The 23,322-nt window shown below is 40.0% G+C and overlaps 1 protein-coding gene across 5 annotated transcripts in view; it reads right to left on the bottom strand.

Annotated features, from left to right (window-relative positions):
* The window catches only part of znf618 (zinc finger protein 618), a 28,745-nt gene extending 5,637 nt beyond the window's left edge, over positions 1–23,108 (bottom strand). For 2 of the 5 annotated variants that reach the window (XM_084572687.1, XM_084572689.1), the window contains exons 1-9: positions 23,052–23,108; positions 13,075–13,396; positions 11,719–11,796; positions 11,446–11,490; positions 6,058–6,147; positions 5,540–5,620; positions 3,893–3,982; positions 2,075–2,164; positions 546–623 (exon numbers count right to left, since the gene is read on the bottom strand). In XM_084572687.1, coding sequence (XP_084428813.1) covers positions 546–623; positions 2,075–2,164; positions 3,893–3,982; positions 5,540–5,620; positions 6,058–6,147; positions 11,446–11,490; positions 11,719–11,796; positions 13,075–13,369 — 847 coding nt within the window. In that variant the 5' untranslated portion in view covers positions 13,370–13,396; positions 23,052–23,108. Of the gene's footprint in view, positions 1–545; positions 624–2,074; positions 2,165–3,892; positions 3,983–5,539; positions 5,621–6,057; positions 6,148–11,445; positions 11,491–11,718; positions 11,797–13,074; positions 14,243–23,051 lie in introns of those variants that run through there. The other 3 variants (XM_084572690.1, XM_084572691.1, XM_084572688.1) reach the window with 2 other exon arrangements.
* Positions 23,109–23,322: the final 214 nt, after the last annotated feature.

Below are 23,322 nucleotides of genomic sequence, written 5' to 3'. Positions count from 1 at the left end.
GAGACGTCTGTGCACCATTTTCCAACTTTAAAAACGGCAAGCAAGGCACAGACAGAACAGGACGGAAAAGGGGACGTTTGTGACTCCGTCAGCAAATTTCCAATTTGTCCCGTGCTTTCAGGGCCTTTAACTACGAGACACAATCGCCGTGGCGATGCACAGCAGCTGTTATCAGAACTGAAGGTGATCTAATGTGATATTCAACAAGGTCTCCATTTTCATGCTCCGAGTGTGGAGTAGAATAATGATAACAGGGCTCCTGGACTTTTATATAGTAACAATTGATGCGAGGTAGGTCACACAAACCTCTTTACATCCACCACTCCCCATCCATCTCAGTTTTCAGCTCAGCTCATGAGTAGCAGAACACAGTGTGCAGAAACACTGTCTCTAGCTATACTGACGTTCACTTTCACATTTACGTGCTTTGCAGCAGAACTTAAAATACTTTTTTTTTTAACCGTTTGAGCAGAAATACATTTCCACAGAAAAACACACACGTCTACAAAAAAAAAAAAAAAAAAAAAAAGTGACTCAGTGCTCACCACTTGAGTTCTGCGAACTGTTTGTGTCAACCAGACTAGACTGAATCGCACTTTCCAGTTTCCGCCTGAACGGGCTGTCTGTAAGCGAAAACACAGGAGAAACAATGAGTGACATGCCCATGCGAAACAACGCGGATTATACTTTCAACACGCAAACCGACACATCAGTTAAGATGAGGCGAAGTTAAAGGCGCTTGCAGCATGCAAATCAATCACGCTAACAGCCTTGAAAAAGGATCCAAATGTTCATATTACATTTAAATATGGGTTTAATTCCTCCCCTTCATTCCGTCTTTTTGACCCACTTCTAAGATGTGAGTGTGTGCCACGCTTTAAATAGTTCTGAATGGCAGAGTGCTTCTTAGCAAAAAGATTGGGAGGGAGGGGGGGTTATCAACCATGAAATGCAGTGCCAAAAATCAATGCATTTTGACAGGAAGACACAAACTTGCTATGTTGAAAATACACTATTTTATACTTTATTTTAGTCTTAATTCATCTCCACTCTCTTGTATTTGCTTGTCTTCATACAAACATATAAGTACTTAAACTGCGCAATCACGTTCTTCCCAAAGGTTAATAGTTTCATGCAAAGTTGCCACATCTCTTCCGTCCTTTGTAAAGAGGCTCAATGAGGCAGCTACAGTGAGGTATGCTTGCATGCATTTCCACCACGCCCTTGCAACAGGGCTGTGATATTATTGTGATGATCTCTGCCTTGCCCTCAAAATCCAGCTATGCCGATACCACGGCGGTAAACACTTCTGTGGTCATGTGGGCGACAGACACTGACATTTTAAAAGAGACATTCAGCGGCTCGGGCTGTGTTTTTGTTTTCTGCCCGTGTTCACAGTGTTGTTTTCCTGCTTTATCAACATCAATTTTGGCTCAATTTTGCCAGTGCTTCCTGACGACGGCACAACTCGTCAAGCTGACACGGTGGGCTACATCATTTACAAAACATTCAGGTTCTCACATCACAAAAGAAGAGTGTGTTTAAAATAAATGTCCAATGGTGAGCCAGAAACATTATTACCACCCTTGTCTAATATTCTTTTGGGTCTTTGTGTATAACCAGCAAAGTTGAAGGTGCCCTGTGGTATCTGGCACCGATATGTTAGCAACAGTCTTCTAAGTAAGCTGTGAATTGGACCCATCATGGATCGGCCTTGCCGTTTCCTTGACATTTCAGGGAGACTCTAGCCCAGTATTCGGGTCATAAACATTTCAGCTTTGTCAAATAAAGTCAAACACCTTAAAAATATATCCCAGACCTTAACAATTGTGCCTGTTACGAGACAAAGTTCACCTGATGTGTGCAATTTAATAATGTTTTGGCTCATCTGTGTATACGATCTGTAAATATTATACTGTATGCAGCTCTGAGGAAAAGGTATAAAGTAATTCTATCCAGCTACTGAATACAGATCAAATTTCATCCACCACCCAACAACAAAATGTCACAACTATGTGTCCAGAGTATAAATAAGTGTACAACACTCAACAAAATGTAAGAGAATTAAGCTTACTTTTTATTTTACTACTTTGGCTGTGGCCAAATTTACCCATGTCCATGCTTCCGCATTCCTGTACCCGTGATGTCTTCAAATCAAATGACGCTGCATCAAAAGAGATTGTTAGAGTCAAGTGCATACACTGTTTTACACTGTCAGAGGCTTGTATATATACAAAACTAACATGAGACTCCATTATTCTGAATTCAAAAGGTTGGGAATATTCAATTCACATACAGTCGTGCTCATAAGTTTACATACTCTGGTAGAAGTCATGATTTCTTGGCCATCTTTCAGAGAATATGAATGGTAACACAGAAACGTTTCTTTCACTCACGGTTAGTGGTTGGGTGAAGCCATTTATTGTCAAACAACTGTGTTTACCCTTTTTAAATTATAATGGCAACAGAGACTACCCAAAATGACCCCGATCAAAAGTTTACAGTTCTCAATACCGTGTATTGCACCGTTTAACATCAATGACAGCTTGAAGTCTTTTGTGGTAGTTGTGGATGAGGCTCTTTATTTTCTCAGATGGTAAAGCTGCCCATTCTTCTCGGCAAAAAGCCTCCAGTTCCTGTAAATTCTTGGGCTGTCTTGCATGAACTGCACGTCTGAGATCTCACCAGAGTCAGGAGACGGAGATGGAGACTCCAGAAGCTTCACTTTATTCTGCTGTAACCAATGACAGGTTGACTTGGCCTTGCGTTTTGGATCGTTGTCATGTTGGAACGTCCAAGTACGTCCCATGCGCGGCTTCCGGGCCGATGAGTGCAAACTTTCCTCCAGTACTTTCTGATAACATGCTGCATTCATCTTGCCATCAATTTTGACCAAGCTTCCCGTGCCTTTGTAGCTCACACATCCCCAAAACATCACTGATTCACCTCTGTGTTTCACAATAGCAATGGTGTACCTCTCATCACGGGCCTTGTTGACTCCTCTCCAAATGTAACGTTTATGGTTGTGGCCAAAAAGTTCAATTTTGGTCTCATCACTCCAAATGACTTTGTTCCAGAAGTTTTGAGGCTTGTCTCTGTGCTGTTTGGCATATTGTAAGCAGGATGCTTTGTGGCATTTGCGTAGTAATGGCTTTTTTCTGGCGATTCAACCATGCAGCCCATTTTTCTTCAAGCGCCTCCTTATTGTGCATCTCGAAACAGCCACGCCACTGTTTTTCCAGAGAGTCCTGTATTTCAGCTGAAGTTATTTGAGGGTTTTTCTTTGAATCCTGAACAATCTTCCTGGCAGCTGTGGCTGAAATTTGGTTTGGTTTCAACAGAATCCCTCGTTTTCTACTTCTTAATTAGAGTTTGAACACTGCTGATTGGCATTCTCGATTCCTTGGAATTCCCTTTCCTGTTTTACACAGTTCAATTACCTTTTCCCGCAAATCCTTTGACAATTCTTTTGCCTGTGAAGGTTCTCAGTCATCCAGGTCATGGTAAATCCAAATTCTTTGGGTTCCCCATGACTCAGAATCCAGAAACGTCAGTGCAGCACCGGATGAAAGATGCAAGGGTCTGTCAGGAGCCCAGGAACTCACTGACCTTTTATACTCGCACACTTATTACCAGCAAACAGATGACAGGTTTCAGATCACAGACACCCAATTGTGTCAACTTGTGTGCATGTTATCGGGCCAAAATCACCAGGGTATGTAAACTTTTGATGAAAGAGTAAACACAGTTTAACAATTTACAATAAATGGCTTCACACAACCACTAACCATGAGGGAAAAATCATTTATATTCTCTGAAAAATGGCCAAAAGAAATCACAAATTCTGCCAGGGTATGTAAACTTATGAGCATAACTAAGCAGATGGACGTACCCATTGGTGTGTGAAGCGCAACATGCTCCTGGTATGGGTTGAAATACTTGTACTGCTTCCCACAGAACTCACAAACATAGCTCCCGGTTTCTGCGGACGAGAACACATATAAACAAATCTTTGTTTTCATCAAAATCTATGTTAGTGACAAAACAAGTGACATGTCAGCTAAGATCAATTTGTTTGGGATTAGTTGTCTTCAGTTAAAAATAAAGAGGGACAGAATTGTTTTGTTAATCATGTCTTACTGGGGAGAAGCGGAAAACAAGAGGTCTAAATAGAGTGCAGAAGAAGGAGCTGGTGATTCTGATGGTATGTTTCCCCTACTGAAAAATCTTTTACGTTTAGCTGTACCTCACTATTAGAAAACAAAGAAACACAATGGTTTCCCTGCATAGTGAGTGGATGTTCACACTATCCCACCAATCAGTAGGAGTCATTAGTGCAGTGACAAGTGCAGGTTTCCCACCTGCGAACACTGCCAATTGTGTTTGAAGGGACACGCGTTGCAGTCGGTTGAACCCGCGGTCTCTGCTGAGGTGGGCGAGTGCTTTGTCCCCTGCGAAAGAGGACTTTTGGACTTATGTTCTGAAACCTTTCCAGTGTGGCTTTAGCTCATATGCTTAAGTGTTATTTTACCAACGTGGATTATCACCGAGGCTTAAGCCCTTTCATTACAAAATGTGTTCAATACAGGTGTACTCGCTGTGATGTGAGTTTCAATGTGAGCTAAACGTGTAAAGTTCTGTTTCTAAAAAGGAATTTAAATGCAACACAAAACAAAAGACATCAAAGCTTTTATCTATATTGGGCTACAGCATCATAATTATACCAATCTAGCTTCTTTCTTCTGCAGGGTAACACAAAAAGCCAAAGCACAGCCACAAACTGAGCACACTCTAAAGTTGATTTTGCTATGGGATGCGATCATGCTCTGCTACGGTATGTCTTCATTTCGGATCCACAATCACCCTTTGTAGACGTTTTCTAACCTTTAAATTAGGGGTATAACGGTACATGCATTTGCCCGCAATGGTTCAGTGTCCTACGTTTGGTTCGATTCATTACGCCCCGTGATCCAAATAATTACTGTCAGATGTCTATTTATGTGGAAATACTTGCACTTAAAAAACAAAAGCTCTAGAGCGCAAACCGAAATGTTTTGGCAACGCATCCGCTCTCGTCCATCAGCCTCAACAGCATACAGTCAGTTATCATTAACAGCCGGGCAGAAAACAGAGCCCTCACATATGTGATAAGTTAACTTATCTGCCCACGCTGTTAAATAGACTGATCCGTTGAGCTGGTGAGCATGCAGAGTTCACAATAAATGCAAGCATGAAGACACTGCACTTTGTCCTCTAACAATTCAAAGAATGTTTTGTTTTTTTCAGTCAAGAGAGGTTTGTGTTTTTGGTTGCTTAGCACAGAGGGGCAGGAATTTTGTTATTTTGTGCATTGCTAAAAGTGAACTGCAATGCTAATGATGAATACTGTGCTTTTGTCTTAGTTAGTTTACTTTATACTTTTATGGTACCATAGTTTGTGCAATTCTAATTCATTGTCTGCCGCATCGAATATACTGAACCATAGATTTAGTGTACCATTACACCCCTATGTTAAACAAAATACATCAAACAGTCTTACTTGGTCCAATTTTCTGATAGGGTTCAACTGGTTCCTCTTCTTTAAGGCCATCCACAGGTAACACCACCTGTTCATATGGATCTGAGAGAGACGGTGAGGAGATGGAGATAAAGAGTAAAGTCAGCTTGTCCAAATATTAGGCCACGTTGTTTATTCTTCCTCTTCAGCTTCAATTAGCAGTATCAAGATGAAAAGGAAAAAGGAAAATACCATGCACCTTAATCCTCTTGACAGAATAAACATAAAGTGCACCAGCCTGTCTCAAATGCACTACATTTAAAGACACAAGACACCTGCCATTACTTTAGCATTGTGCAGTAAGAAAAAAGGCTCCACTTTATACGGGTCTACTCCTCTTTACCATTTTAACTCAGATTAGGCTGCAGCAGGAAGCAGGGTTTCTGAAGGGAGAAGACACTATGAAATAGGAAGTCCAATGAAAGGCTTTCAAGTGCTAGAGCTGGAGTTTCGAAGAATAATTAAGTTGTCAAGTAAATTGTGCAAAAACACCTAGTTACCGTCAACTGCATGCAGGTCACGGTGCTCCTGGAAGCAACTGTAGTATTTATACTTCTTGCCACAAATGTCACAGGAGTAACGGAAGTTGCCTGCAGAAAGAACAGAGACCAGCATAGTTATGTATGCGACTAACATACAGGCAGGCACAAAGGGGATGTCATTGCCGCTGACAACCAGTATTTTGCAGACGGCAATAATAAAGTGAAAACTGGGTACATGGTAACCTAATAAAAATAATACACGAGCACGCGTTTGAACAGTTTACAGTTCAGCGAGAATGAGAGATGGGATGAGGCTTAAACCGAACTTTGTACACGGCACAGCGTATACATTTGAACCAACTGAACTCAGTTAATAACTTCTGAGAGCAGTTGAACGCTTTGAACCCCAAGGTGTCGCAGCTGCTTTTCACACTTAATTTGCAGCGAATTCTTACACAGTGTCATAAAATGTAGAGCCGAGTTCTGATTTTTGGTTTTCTTTCTGCAACAGAAACCCGACCGAATGAACAAACAAACAAATAAGTTTAAAATACACAGTACAGTTTGATTGCATGCATGCAGACATACAGGAAGGCTAAATAACATCAGGCAGATGAATCCCCGTGGGAAATATAAGAGAAAACTGAGTAATAGCTAAAATAAACAAAGCTAAACCTATATGCGTGCAAATAAATATGCATAGATGGATATAAATCTACATTTTAAATTAAAATATTAAGCGGAGCTGGTTCCTAAAAATGAAGATGTCTTTGCATTTTTATTCGGCTTGTATTAAGAAATATATATATGCTACATGATCCAAACTGAATAATTTTAACTCACATTAGGACCCAAGTTGTGCAAACAACATTTTAATCTGTTTAAATATGCATTAAATGCATAATAATGACTCAAACATCAGTGGGCTTTCACAAGTCCTGAAAGTAGACAAAGAGAACCCAATCAAACAGACAATTAATCATTTGTACATATCTGTGAGTTGCAAAAGTATGTGAAGCCTTGTTTTCAGTATCTGGTGTGACCCCCCCCCCCCCCAATCAACTAAACACTTCCTGTATTAGCTGATCAGTCGTTCTTGGTCCTTCTACAAAATTTTCTATTGGATTAAGGTCAGGTCTTTTGTAGAACAACTTGGGTGCTTTGGGTCATTGTCTTCCCGCATGACCCAGTTTCTCTTCAGATTCAGCTCACGGACATACGTCCTGACATTTTCTTTTAGAATTCAGAATTCACTGGTCCATCAACGACGGCAAGCCGCCCTGGTTTAGATGCCGCACAACAGGCCCGGACAAAGAGATTACCACCCCCACATGTTTCACGGACAGGATGAGGTTCTGATGCTGGAATGCAGTGTTGTTTCGTCTCCAGACACAAGCCTCTCAATTAAACCAAACAATTCTACTTTGGTCTCATCTGTCCGCAAAATATTCTCCCAGCAGTCTCCTGCCTTGTCCACACGATGTTTAGCAAACTGCAGATGGGCAGAAATGGTTCTCTTTTTTTTCCCCTTTGTTCTTTTTGGCTTTGTCCTTGCCCCTCTGCCATGCTCACTATGGTTGTTCAGTGTTCTTCTTATGGTAGATTCCACTTCAGAGATGGTTGATGGGCACTGAGCGATACCCGAGTCTCATTACATTAATTGAAAAAACTACTGAACAGATGGACTCTCATTTGGCCTTAAAATTAAAGTATAATATAAAGTGCCTTTACTTTTGCAACTCACAGATATGAAATACTGGCAAATTTTCCCTGACTAAACAAATACACAAGTATATACTCCAGTTTCATTAGTTTGATTGGGTTCTCGCTGATGTTTTGAGTTGTAGTTTATGCAGAAATGTAGAGGCACTGTATATGTTTAAATTTAATTTCAGCTTTCACAGACAGTTCTTGCCAGATCTATTAAGGGCTAACGAAGCGAAAGGACATAAGGGATGCAGATTACTTGTTCTGGTCTTGCTAATTTCGTTGCCGTGGGAAGCACTGTGCAGCCAGGTGGCAGTTGACAAGTAAGAACATCTCAAGTTCCTCTTGGCACGCTACAGTCAATTCCTGTCTGAAAGCAATCTGTTGCATGAAAATCACGGCGCAGAGCAACCGCACGACAACATCAATTTCTAAAACACAATTCTCTAGCTGGTTCAGGTTCGGTCTTCTCACCGTAATAACATGCCTGACTCACGCAGCCTCAGAGAAAGGCCTCTCACCACACACTGATGTGACAAATGTTTTATCATTTAGCAGCAGAGCGACAACTTCTAAATATTCTCCAGTCGTCCTCTCAGGGTACTCTGTTAATTCAATCCGCTGCATTCCTGGCTGAATTACTGGGGCAACAAAATATTTAACAAGAGAAAGTAAAATATTCTGTCCTGGATTTAAATTGTTTAGTCTTCATGATTTCAACATTTTGTTCACAAAGCAAAAGGTTAAGCTGTAAGAGGGCACAGAAAAGTCAACAGCTATTTTCTTCATTTCACACCAAAAAGGTTCTGCACCAGCAGTTATTCACGTGCACAGCTGTAACTGCACGAGTCACACTTCTAGGCTGCAGTAGCATCCGTGTTGTTTTTTCCCCACCAATTAACGTGATTAAAACCATTTTCCACAAATTAGTGGATTCCTGGCATTTGTCACTGTAATTAAAGCTCACTTAACATCACTGCTTCGAGTATAGGTGAGGATACATTCAGAGTAAATTGATAATAATGATAATTAATAACTTTAACCTTTAATTGTCCCACGATGGGGAAATTGCAGTTCCTTCTGTTTGACCCATCCATTCGTTCACATAGTAGTGTGTACTGTTGGAGCAGTGGGCGGCAGCCTCTAAATACTGCACCGGGGAACAATTTGGGGGTCAGATGCTTGCTCAGGGCACCACAGCCATGGACACCTCTAACCACTAGTCCACAGCTCACACCAAAGAACACACCTCCTTCGAGCCGGACTTGAAGCAGCGACCTAAGGAGGTCTACGTCTGCTCACTACAGGTGAAGTCATCCAAGTGTAACAACAGAGATAAATGGATTATGGATGATCCTTGCAGGTGGCTTCAAACACCCCCAAAAGAGGAACGACAATTAGGAGACAAACACAAGACAAGTCTTCTACCTCTAAGTAGCTCTGGAGAAACAAGCACAAATCCTGTGATATGACATCCTTCACCATCCACTGGGTTGTCTCTATACTAATTTAACTAAACTTCCTGCTTACTAGTTTATACTTCCCTATAACAGATCTCAGGAAACAAAGCTGGGTTCATCCTGGTGTTATTTAAAGGAATTTACGACCTAGCATTTCCATTTTTTTTTCTTTTTTTCTTTTTTAGTACTACAATCATGTCATTTTACATTCAAATGCCAAAGCACAGTTTGCATTTTCATTTTTAGGTTGCACTGTGTCTCACAACCACACAGTTTAAATTACTTATGAACCTTCCCACATTTTACACCAATGCCAAAAGACATAACTGCCTCCCGTGTGTTGTGTCGTTCAAGCAGTTTTTAAGTCTTCTGCTTAATTTTAATTTGGTTAAACTTTGAGATGGTCGAGTTATACAAACCCATGTTTCCAAGAATCTTAAAGTAAAATCAAATCTATAGTTTTACATTTCCAAAGATCCACTTAACAGATCCTCACCAATGATTTGCCTACGCTTCTTCTTCAAGCCTAAACTTCATCTGAACCGATTTAAACCCTGAAATATTAATATCTAGACATTGCACAAACCGTGCTGTGGTCACGCCCTTTCCAGTTCAAGTCAACCATTTAACCAGTCAGCATCCAAACTTGTGTACCATCATCGCCAAGAGCAGAAGTCCTGTTCTGTTGCAGGAGAACTGCACGCGAGCCCGGCTCTGTAGCCTCTACGTTGGTTGTATTTCCACAATCCTTCACTCTGCACAGACTGGGAGCTATGCAAATAGACACCAACGCTCAGCCATAAATTAGCCATAATGTAACATGAGTGCCAAAAGCAAGGAGTTCATTCAGCAAAGAAACTCAGCCTGGCTCAACTTTTGCCACAACACAGCATCTGGCACAATATTTGACAAACAAGTACATGCAAGTGCACATTCCTCTGTAGATTACTATGAAATATGAACAACAAAACTACTGTAACCCGTCCTCCGTATAAAATAGTCGACTTCCAAGAGTTGTTAAATCCCTCTGATTATTTAAATATATCATTTCTAGACGCCCTGGATCGTCACCTATAGCACACTTCCACCAGTCCATAAATACCTATTTTAAACACATAGCTTTTTTTTTTTTGGTCTGAACACCCACGTAATCAAAACTATGGAAAGTTTGTGTAAGCCATGCTCCTAAAATACTCTCCTCAACTTCAAGACCTCCTCCACAACGCTACAGTATGTGTCATATTTTGCTATTAAAAACTCCTATCTATGCTAACACTCCTTTAATGCAGGGACACTTACAAAGTCTACCAAGTGGAAACTCTGGGCTTATCATTGACGGGCCTGGTTTTGCTCAAATTTCAAAAATGCAGGCAATGAAAGAGTAAGTTGCTACTACGAGTCCGGTGTTTAAAGCAGGATTTAAGTCAAGGTTATAATAAAGCCATGCGTTCATTATGCTGCCCTAAACTCGTTTTAAACCTTTACATGTAGAGCCAGTAAACCAATCGCTCTTTTTATTAATCAATATCATAATTTTTCCAGGTCATCACTTTCTGCCACCTGCATTTGGTGCCACTTGCACTGCTTGTAGTTCTACTTAAAAATACAATTGAAATTGATATGCGAGACATTATTAAGAATAGAGGCTAAACATGCAGAATCAACCAAAAAATGCTTTACAGCATGTTCCACCCTCTTAAGAATTTAATCTAGTAGCAATTTCTTTGCCAAGCAGCCTCACTGGCCTACTTATTAACACTGTCACAGACCTTTTGGTTACACTGGGTTTGGATTCCTCATACAGCTTTAAAAAAATAAATAAAAAACAAATAAAAAGCTCATGTTCTGTCTGGATGAAGATGATTGTTCTGTCTCTGCCACGGTGATACCGCTGCCTTTAAGCGATACGCACATACACGTAATGTTTGCAGAGAGTGCGTGTAGGAAGATTTATAAATAACTCAAGTACTACTCTGAGGTACAAGTATTTTTAGTCCTAATCAAAATTTCCCCATGATGTTCAGATGCCTGATAAATGCAGGTACCGGTGGCTGATGTGCGCTGCCTTTCACAACCACAATACCTGCAGCTCCAACATTTCAGTGTATTTGTAGTTTCAGGTTTACCTCAGTTAAATTAGGAAGTGCCTAATTCTCTTACATTAGAGGTTATCTATAACGTGGTGGCATGCTAGTAAAGTTGAGATTTTTAGTAGGTGAGAGTGCAAAAGTGTACTCACTGTTGGGTGTCTGGGGTAGACCATCTGCAACCATGCTCTCCGACTCTGTAGTCGGAAAAAAAAGAACATTTTACTAAAACTGCAATCTCTCACACCCTAATAATCCACTAAAACATTAATGAATTAAATGCAACTCCTGGCCAAAACAGCACATGCATGATTCATGTTGAATAAATTTAGGACCACACTGTCAGGAGGAAAAACGCCGCAGTCAGTTATTATGTGGCTCCTCGCAGAGAACAAATGCATTTACACAAAACTACAGTGTCTTACCTCTGTGTGCCCTGACGTGCGTCTGAAAGCAGTTGTAATACTTGTACTTCTTCCCACATACCCCGCATACATAGGAACCTGAAACAAAAGTCGAGATGAGTCATGAAACCAAAGCCACAATACAGACACACACACACACATACGCTCACACAGTATATCTTCTGTCCCATCTAATCTTCTTATTAATCCTAAAATTCCCAGAAGGATGAAAGATTAGTTAATGTTTTCGTAATGCTGTGTACTTCCCATTCTACAGTTTCAACACTCTCTGAGTTTGTGTCTGACGGACATCTTGAGATTCCACTGAGACTTTTTTTTTTTTCAGTTTCTGGCGCCCATAAAGGAAGCATTATTACAAACCTGATTAACAGACCAAGTCAAGGCTGACATCATGGCCAATAAAAAGCTATATTTACAGTGGTCAACCACAAATTTATTTCTGGTTTTACCTAGTATGAAACCATTAAAATGCTGGATAGTGTTCAGGAGCAACAACAAACACAATAGACACTTGTTTAGGTAAGGACTGCTAGCTGCAACTAACAGATATTATTATAAAGGCCTGTAGTTTGTGGTACTGAACTGGATTATTATGAAAAGAGCTTTTAATATCTGGTCCAAATCAGTGACATTAATAACTGATTTCGACCAGTTATTGTAATAAATACTACAAACATACAATACAAAAAGCTAGAGCTTACTGAATTATGGGTCAGCCATAACCAGGTGTATCTCATAAACTGGACCACTCATGATCAATATGCAGTTTCACTGAGGATTACTTCAGTGTTATAATAACAATAATCCTCTCCGTCTTCGTGTGACAGTTTCAAGCTTGCGACCGAGTGGAAAACAAACAAGACTACCTCTTTTATGTCCCAGCTCATCCAAATTACAAAACACATTTTCTCATTTCCTCCCTCTAATGTTACAATCGTGAGCCGTGTAGATTCACCCAGGTTTTGAGATGTCTATCTCTGACATTTCAGCTGCCACCACAATGCATGGAGGTGCAAAGACTCTTTCATTTGTGTTCATAGGATTGGAAAATTGCATCTTAAAAAATTTAACAGCAGTTGCGTGGTGTCTAGTTTTTTTTTTTTTTTATAGGGGCCCTTTCTTATGAAGAAAGAAGTTCTATAAAAACTGCTTGGTGATGTTCGTGAGTTGTCTCTGGTAATCAGTTTCTAAATCTGCACACTGCTGTAGAATTTTTTTCTTTTTTTAAATGGCACTTTTAATCGCTGTGTGGTCTGTTTTTCAACAGTCAGGAAGCAAGGTCAGGGTCAAAAGACGCCAGACGTGATTACAGTCAGCAAATTCAAGGTATATACGTTTATGTGTACATTCACACACCTATGCATGAGTCTGTGCTCTTCGTTGGAGGGGGAGTACCAAGGGCAAACATACCCTCGGTCTGCGCTCTACGGGATCCACCTCCGCTTGCTCCTCGGTCATTTCCCCCAATGACAACACAGATTTCAGCGGGGTTGGCGTCGCTGGCTTTCCCATTGCTCGTCTCTGAGGTGCCAGGCTCTTTCTTTACAGTCACAGGTGGTGGACTGCTGCTCTGGGCCGCTGAGGCATCCGTGGCTGCACTCCCACCGTCTGCCTGCTCCTTCCCGGCTTTCGGCGCCTCTTTAGCACTCATGACTCCACCTCCTCTGAGCCTGTGCTTCTGCACGAGGAACAGAAACAGAGACAAAAACTTAAATGCCTTGTCAGAATATACAATCTTTATTGTATTCTTACTTAGCAAGTCTCCCTGACTAACAATAAATAAATATTAGTACTCAAATCATGTAGTTTTAAAGCTCACTGCCAGCACTGAATCTCTAAAGAGCATAGCTGCCCAAAATAAGTATCAGCTTGCATTTGATAAACATACAAGTCTGAAAAGATCTGAACTGCGGCCACAGCTCTGTTTCCAAATACTGCCAAGTGCTGTGGGTGCTAAGCATGTACAGGAGACACTACAGGTAGAATATCTGTGGAAGTGTAATTTTTAGAAGTGGAAACACGGTGTATGTCATGGTGTTTATTTTAAAGAGCAGAGTGGTTTAACTGTCTATAAATGGCAACTGAAGGTATAAATTCCACAATTCTTTGCAGCACCAAAATGTTCCAATTTCAGAAATATCTAAATTACACAACTTGCCACTTCAGCACATGGCTATAAAAGGCCTTGTCAGGAGAATGTGCTCAAAATGCAACCAAGCAAAACAGAGTTATGCCAGGCTGACTGATATTATGGAAAGAGGGAAAATTGGTCTTCTAATAATAGCGCACCAATACAGCAACAACAAGCCTTTTCATAGCCTGAATACACCTTTCTTTGGATAATACAGATCGACTACAGGCATCAGAAAACTGGTCTATGAAGTGGATCATTTTGAGACAAAACATTTGGAAACATTCAAATACACAACATATTTACAAATCGCCTGATTGCAATCATTTTGCTTAACCGTCAGAATAGTTTCCATTCACCTGTGTAAAAATAGCTGCATGGCACCAACAGATATAGCTACGTAGTTTTAAGTTTGACTGACATCTTTTAACAGTTCCTACTTCTGCAAACTGTCGCTCTGCAAAAAAAAAAAAAAAAAAAAAAAAAAAAGTAGTTTCCAAGAACCTCTGAACCCGGCCTAAAAGAGTCATACCCCACTTCGCAAGCAAAAGGTGGGATCTAGAAAAATACAACTTGGCAGGAGAATGTGCACACCAGTACAGAAGCTCTGAGCCATGCAGACAAAAAGGTTGGAGACAAGGGAAACTGGCAGATGTATGTTTGGGTCATAACAAGCAACCACCGACATATGCACAGAAGTTTGAGTAAGAAGGTGTATAGTTCTTTATATAAGCAAAAACTTGTAAACGAGTTTGATTGAGTCCGACGAAGGACACCCATTGCATTCTCAAACATAACATTAAATGGTAGACAATCAAGCTACACAACAGCACATTCAGCATTGGCGTCACTGTTATATGAATTGTGGTTGCTTTTCAACTTGGTTTCAACTTGATTGTTTTGGATCAATAAAGACGGAACACATCGAGCAAAGGTTAACTGAGGAAGTTCGGAGATGCAAACATTTGTACGACTCGTCTTCTCCAAAAGTTTCAGTCACCATTGTCGCACCGACTAGCGTTTGGGTGGCGTTTTTACAGAGCGAGCCAGACTGGTGAGCGCAGAAGTATAAATGGGTTGCACCGGCATAGGGTACGTGCATAGGTTACGGCGTCTATGTGCTGCAGTACTCTAAAAGAGCCTTAATGATCAGCACACAAGGGTTAATGATTTGAATTCTACTGAAAAATTATAGGGGGATTTTAAATAGGCATCACATGCACGAAAACCTTTCACCACCTAGTAACATTTGCAACAAATCCCAAGGGACATACTTTTTTCACAAGACTTCATACGGCAAAAGGTGATTAAAAGTTTTATCCCCATTCCTATCTTTGTACTGTCACAAAAATCTATATTAAAATTCTTTATTCACGGTTATGTGCTTGGCAGGTACGGCATAACTCAATATAAGTACATATTAAACAGGACCACTATAAAGAGATAAAAAAATGCGCTAGAGCTGATTCACTTGACCCTTTTGTTGGCCACATGACAGATCTTGCAGGTCCTAGTTGTATGCCATATAAACAGAGTCCTATCAACAGAGGACACACAGTGCTAAGCCCATTATGTGATCTCATTCAGACCAACAACAACCAATCACATATGATTACTTTTTCAGAATGTCTTGTTTACCAAATAATAAAAGCTGGGTCTCCATAAGTCTTGCAGCAGGTATAGTTGTACCAGTCTGTACCGTAACTGTACACTTGTGGAATATTTCTGTATGCCACATTTGTGACACAAGAGATTGAACAGTACATTTTGGCATTAATACAGTCAAAGACTGTCTGACTGTAGAAGCATGACTTTAAACTTAATTTATGAGCAAGCAACTCTAGGGTGACATATTTTATTTTCTCTGAAGCAGTGCCAAATATGACGTCTTAGAGATATTAGAAATTAAAATGTCTGTCCTATATTTTGGACGGTCACATGGAATGATAAATTCTTGAAAGGGCTGGCATTCCAGCTTTAAGTGCCTTGCTAAACCTCGAATTTACTACCGTCTGGACACCTTCGTGGCAAAAATGTACGCGTACAAAGGAACTGCCATAAAATCCTCATACATCAATATTTTTTTCTACTTTTTTAAAAAAAAAAAATAATCTCTTAAAAAACTTCAGACTTGTTCAAAAGTAGTAAAACTTCAATAGAGCTCCAGTAGCTGACGTCACCCTGCACTGGCAATCGCAACACCGCCATATTGGCAGGCCATGATTTTATTCAACACCTCTTCAAAGACTCATGAAAAACATTCCTCAAAAGAAGATGCCCTTTTATCAGCCCTGAAATGATCAGTTCATGCTACAGATTCACACACATTGTCTCTCTTGCACACACATTTGGGGCTTCCTGGTAGTCACATGGTTCCTTAATATAAATGGCAAATTTACAAGAATTTCATGCATCGACCTACACTGGGAAAATGGCTGAATTTTTCTTCTAAACGAAATGCTAACATTACAGAATGCATGGTTTTATACTGTATTGGCAGTGCGATTAAAAAATGTGGTCATAATGTAAGTCTATGGGGCATTTCTGGCCACGAAGGTGTCCAGAGGGTGCAAAATGCATCACAAGAGTATAAACATGAGTATGACATGTGAGAGTAAAAGACACTGCTAAATATGTAACGGCAGACAGATTAAGGCTTTGAATTAGTTTGGCAAAATAAACACTACAGCTGCGGTATCGCAGTAACTTGGGCTTTTTAACTTTTCGAGAGGCAAGTTTTCCATTTTTATAGACCAACAGCGCCCAAACTGACTTTACTTCTAAAAGTAACTTAAAGATTTTCTTGCGAAGAATATTGTGTGTACGTTTAACAGTGAACAAAGCTTCATCTCCATCCACCAAATAAAGGCAGCATAAATATACTGAATCTTATAATCTCACCATAAATTATTAACACTAAAAGGACATACACCGATTGCTTACAGTGGGACTAAACTCCACTTTAAGTGGTTCTTAAAGCAGTCTTTAAACCTATGGTACTTTTAACTCCATTATGTTTAACAGATACACTGAATTCAAACTTATTTCACTGTAGATTTTTAGAATTCATTGCAAAACCCATCGAAAATCAAAACCTAAATCTCTCACTGATAAAAGTATTCGTACACTTTGTTGTGGTCAAGTGGATTATGTTTATCCCCGAGATGCAACACTTTCAAGACTTGGCCAACTGGCCAAATAGTGTGAAAGAGGAAGATGTGGTGCACGATCATTCAAACTGAACTTCCTCTGCAGAGATGAAAGAACCTGCTGGAAGGACAACCACCTCAGTCCCACTGCATGAGTTAGGACTTTACTGTATGGTAGGGTGACTAGACGAAAGCCACCCAACAGTTAAATGGCGTCACAGACCAGTTTGCCAATGTCAACATGGCCAAGTTAAAACCCAGACATCCAACATTTGCGGAGAGACTGGAGGATGGTGGTTCAGCAGGCTGACATACGATACCATATTCTGATCTGCACCGTTTCGTATTATGTTGGTAACTCCAAGAACTTCCATAAAAGTATTTGAATCAGCGCAATTTGTTTTAGAAAGTCAGACAAATATTTGTCCAATAATCTGATATCTTCTGACTGCTCTAGAACATATGACCTAATGATGCTTGTGCAAGGCCACAGCGATGACATGTGGCGTCTATATCTAGAAATATTTAGCTGCACCCCAGGACCCCAGTGCAGATGATGTACTACGCTAATTTGTAAAAGACCCAATTCTTGCAGAGACTGAAGAGCTATGAATGTGTTTTAAGGCTGCCACTGCTCTTCCGTTAACTCTTACTCTTGACATTTTGCCAAGCCAGAATTAGACTTTAAGTAAATTTGCCCATGTTTTCACTTTGTCATGATGGATTACAGCAACATCTTGATAGGCAAAAATGGCATTACAAATGATATCTACAATGCACTGTTAAACGTTGAGGATTAAAAAGTACAGTCTCGATACAAAATTATAAAATTTTTGAATACATTAGCTTCTACAATGCAGCAGACTGTTAAGCTGTTCCTGAACATTTGGCTTGCAAACCCTTAAAAGCAAACCAATGGCTGTGTCCTGATACCAAGACTTATGTTGTTTAGTATAGCATAAAAAAGTATTGGTATGTTTCAACAAACAGTAAATCAGATGGTGTATGCTAAAAGACGGGGCTGTCGCACTATATCTTGTTGCATTTTATGGCATGCAAGTCGGTGTGCCTTTCTGGCCATTCTGACCTACCATCTTCCGCATAGAGGCAGATGCGTCACAATGAACAAGCTGCTTTGTCTCCACGGTAGGAAATATATAGCACCAACCATTTTCTCAGTAATATTTAAATTACGTGCTAGAGAGTGCGACATTTATGAGCTAAAAGATCAAAGTTCAAAGCACAATGCCACAATGCGGTGAGCTAATATGTCCCTTTTGTATGAATACAGTGTGCGTACTGCGTGCCACAGTAAGTACTTTGTGAGGGCAGCTCCAGTGCGTACACATAAAGTAGAAACACACCTCTGTCGTCCCTGCACCACGTATAAGAGTCGTTTTCCTTTCTCAGATGGTTTTAATAACTCTTTGAGGCCCAAAGAGGCAAAAATTAACCATTACTGTATAAAGATTAGAGAAACTGAAAACAGATTTGTGTAGCTGAACTACGTTTTATTTTTTTCCTGTTCCATTAATCATGTCGCAACCCCTAAAATTTATTGGTGACCCTTAGGAGAGGTCTGGTCCCTTGATTGGAACCAACTGAGGGAATCCAAGGTCTTTAAGTCCAATTTAACCGGCTAAAATGCTGCATTTCTACTGACAACATAATAATGTCATACACTTACTAAAGAGAACATATCCACTTGTATTTAATAAAGCCTCTGTACTTAAATAGGAATATGAATGCAAAACTTTTTTCTTTTAACACTCTCCACAATACATTCAACAACTTTATCTTGCTGATTCACCAAACCGTCTCATTGTTTATAAAAAGAATAAGACGATTCTGTTTGCACCGCTCACAGCACACCGATAACTAACAAAGGCCCCAAATTGAGCAGCAAAATCAATGGATTAGTCGTTGCTTCACCTATTTTATGATCTTGTTTTGTAATGGATATCGGCCAATATGGATTGGCTCCTGATTGATTTAAGTTTACCCTGCCACGGGGTAAAGGAAGCAATGCCCATTCCCTCAATCGAATTGCTTCTTTAAACAAAAAATAACTGACTCTTGGTTTCTGTAACCAACTGAAACTTTTATCAACTGTAATCTAACTAAACAATGGCATGGATATTTATGTATCTCAGTTAGATCGGTCCCTTAGTCATCCGTGTAATAGTTCCTGTTGCAGCATTTTGAATGCATACCACTGACATATAAAAATGCCTGTTGTGACCCGTTTTCCTCTAATTAAAGTCAAAATGCAAAATTAGCCATCTGGCCTTATGTTCTTTTGTAGTCTAAGACTTCTGTGTAACCTACAGCGTTATGGCAGGAGGAAAATCTAAACCAGATGCACATTTGCTTGACGTTCCTTAAAAATAAAGCACAGACTAAACCGACTAGAAGGGAGATAAACAATAAGACGAGCTCAAGAAACATGGATAAAAGAAATCCTCTTCTGCCTTTTGAACATCAAGGGCGTATAGATAACACATGGCGGTAGTGGCAGTGAAGAGAACACGTGGCATCGTGATTTATGTCAATTAATTAAACTAACTTTGTGATTTACGCCAGCATTATGTTGCGAAACGTCAATGTGCCCATATTAACCACAACATATTGTATGCAGTGCACTAAATTTATCTAGGGCTACAAAATAAGGAGGTTAGGCATACAAGGAAAACATCTCTAGGACATACCACTGTACAGAATTCAGCTCTTAGGCGAGGTACTTAAAATAATTGGCCTATATTTGGGCAGTACTGTATCTGCCTCTGCACAATAATGTAGTAAATCAATCACGGCGCTTGGTTAATGCAAGAAAAAAAAAAAAAAACTCTTGTGCTTCTAACCTGGAGAGATTTTCTTAGTTTGAATTATACCTTGCTTTGCCAAAAATCACTATGCTCTGAATGTTAAGTAGGCTGGAGGGGAGATTCCAAATATAAAATACAAATTTGTTTAAGGCTCATGAAAATGTTTCCACCCTGGAGGGATTAAAAATAGGAATCAGCTAAAAAGGGAGATGGAGGGGGTCATTTCAATCACTGCTTTGACTGCATGTGTGTATTATCCAGAGTAGAGTCAGTGACTAGGAGCAAGGGTTGACCAAAAACCTGTTTCACACTAAATGCTTTGCTTTCCGTGTTTCTTTAATCAAATGCACATTTCCCTGTCCTCTGTAATAAATGTCTTCCAAGATGGTGTATGACCAATGATTTCAAAAAGCAATAATGCAGAGAAATGGATAAACCCCCCCCGCCTCGCCTCCCCTCCCCTCCCCTCCTCTCTCACACACACGCGGGATGCTCTGGAAAAAGAAACTGTGTCGTCTAGTAAAATTCCATCAGCATACACTCAAAAAAGCCCATAAAAACCTTTTCAATCTATATGTTAATGCCACGAATTAAAATTTAATAACAAGAGATATTGAAAAGCAGACTTGAATTATACAAAAAATAAATCCTGAAAGATCAGGCCCCTAAAATTAGAAATTCAGGGCTGCATCCGGACCGCTGCTAAACCCTTGTAGGCTGGCAGATTAAATTTTTGATGAAAATCAAAATTACACTGCACACTGACGCAGGCGCAGCAAACCTGGCACTATTGTGATTTATGGATTCATTAAACCCGCGGGAGCTTCACCCCTCCCCTTTTCACTCAAAGAAATGAGATTTGCTTTGCTGAAAATTTGTGTTTTCAGAAAAGCTACTCGGGCTCTGCTCTACCTTCGGAAATGGTCAAGGAAAAAAAGAAGCCGCTGTGTATATAACCACTGCACGTAAACAGGCCTAATTTTCGTTGCTGCAGCAATTGAACATCCCTATGCATTATTCATGAAACCAATAAGGTTCATTTTTACAAAGGAGGAGGCAGGAAAAAATATGTGCAGAATGCACAGAATTTTTTTTTAATGCAGCACTCCCAACCCCTGAAAAGCCATTCCCTGGAGACTAATTTAACTGAAGCCATTTTCAGACGTTTTCAACATGCCACTAAGACAACAAGAGAATACAACGTGTTCCACTGTGTTTTAAAAGGGATGTACGTTTTGCAGACACATTAAAATGAATCCTTAATTGCACATTTAAAACAAAAAGAAGAAATGGTCTGACATCAAGGAAACTAAGTAGCACTGTTCACCCTTTAAATGTAAAGTGAACCCTCTGCTCCAAGTTAATGACACTAGGAGAAACAAGTATGTTTCAATCCACAGGCCCGAGATATGATCCCTCACCATCTTGTGTTTATCAGAGCCTGGAGGGACAAGTTTCACCTCACCATCCAAACTATTCGCTCCAAATATCCTCAACGAAACAAAGCTCTTGTTCATTAAAAGTACAGACAGACCAGCATTCCTTTTCCTTTACTTAAAATGAGAACACTCCCAGAATGCAATCCCCATTAACCAAATCAGGTGCTTTCTTTATTCTTTTTTTATTTTTTGTAACACTGCAGCACTATTCCTGAGAGCTTTATAACTTATTACTCGGTCCTTCAGGTATTCTGCACATAAACATTTCCATCACTCACAGAGCGCTCCCACCCATGACACCGCTTGCCTCTCTTCATTTCTGTGCTTTAACTCGAACTTCTGCATTTTCATTAGACTTTCCGAGCAAAGGTCAGAATTTACACCCGGATTTTGCATACGGGCCGTACAATTTCCACCAGCTCTTTTGAATTGAATGTATGCGGATTTGAAGGTCAGCATTAAAATTACCCAAGCACAGCAAAAAAAAAAAGAAAAAAGAAAAAAAGAAAAAAAAGAAAATGGCCTCTGCAGTTTCCCCTTACATTAAAATAAAAGCAAGCCATGCAAGATGGGAAGCTGTTTGGCGTCTGCAGGATTAATATAAACAGTCAAGGCACTGGTTGTGATTGTTTTTCCTGCCCTCAAATTATGCTGACATGGTTTTTCTTCTTTCAGTGCTGTTCAGTTCACTTTGGATAGTTTTTTTTTTTTCCGCCTGCAGGTTTCCAATTTCCATGAATGAAACTAAATAATAACTTTGAGACTTTACTTAAAACAAATGAACATTCATGCAAAAAAACAAAAAAAAGGCTTGTGCGCATGATTGATTGAAGGGGTTGAGGATGTACTTTGGATGTTTTATGCCTTAAAAAAAAAAGGCACATTAAGAGACTTCAAATGACAAGTGCTCTTTAAAACAGTGCTCAACCCTTTTGCAAAATAATGCACTGTGAATAAACCCGGATGAGGAAACTGTGCAGCTTTAAGAAGATCACTTTTGCATTTTAACTTGATACAAGCACATGCAAATGCCACAAATCACGAGTTTAGATCATTTAGATGCCCACAATTAGATAAACAAGTCTCAGAACTAGTCTGCTTTACAATTTCTAATTTGTCAGAATGACAGCCTACAGGTGGCGCCAACGGCACCCTGATTTAAAATCCTCTATCTTCCCAAAAATAAAAGTCGAAATGTGTTTTTGACATGACGACACTTCGGCGTCCCTTCTCCCCCGTCCACAACGGACAGCAAGCCGTCAAATACGACCGAGAAGTAAGGCTGTCGGTGTGCGATGCGTGTCGGGGGAAGAGAAACTCCGGAGCTCTGCCTTAAATTTGCAGGAAAATTCACAAAACATGGCTGCAGGAGGTTTTTGTGTTTCAGATTGTTCCTCCCCTCATCGTCCTTCATGTTGCCACTAACGCCTGGTCCCCCTTGCCTCTATCGGAATAAACTGTGTTCAAGCCCGGGGAGGCGTGTAAATGCGAAAACAAAACTAGGTCCACTGTTAACTAGGCAGCGGATCCACAGAAGAAACTTCATTGGTAAAAATTTAGTCCCCACCAAAAAAAATAAATAAAAAAATTTAACATCAACAGATCAGGGTCTATTTCAGATGGCTTCAAAAGCCTGCACCTGGTTTCAGTGCAACGAGACACACACACAGACAGCTCGTGAATTATGTAGAGGCTGAAACTTAACATCCGCTACTGAAATTTCTAAAAATTTACGATTTCTAAATGAGAAAAAAAAACACACACACACACACACAGCGGTTTGACATACCTCCAAAAACGATGCAGCTCATGCGAAGCAGGCTCCCGCTCCAGAAATCTTCCCTCCCCGACCAGAGGTGACTGCACAACTGCTTCCTCAAAAAAAAAAAAAAAAAAAAAAAAAAATTAAAAAAAAAATGTGAATTAGTTATGACAAATTCCAAATGATAAAAAAATTAATAAATAATAAATAAAAATTCACCACCGCGTTTTCTAACCTCCTCGAGTCGCTACGTTACATTTTAGTAAAGCGTAATGGCGTAATGAGACATGAATTTGTT

This window comes from Chelon labrosus (assembly GCF_963514085.1).
Source record: "Chelon labrosus genome assembly, chromosome: 22".
Lineage (NCBI taxonomy): Eukaryota > Metazoa > Chordata > Actinopteri > Mugiliformes > Mugilidae > Chelon > Chelon labrosus.
The sequence above is the reverse complement of the archived record's forward strand: the minus strand, read 5'-3'. Positions and strand labels throughout refer to the sequence as shown.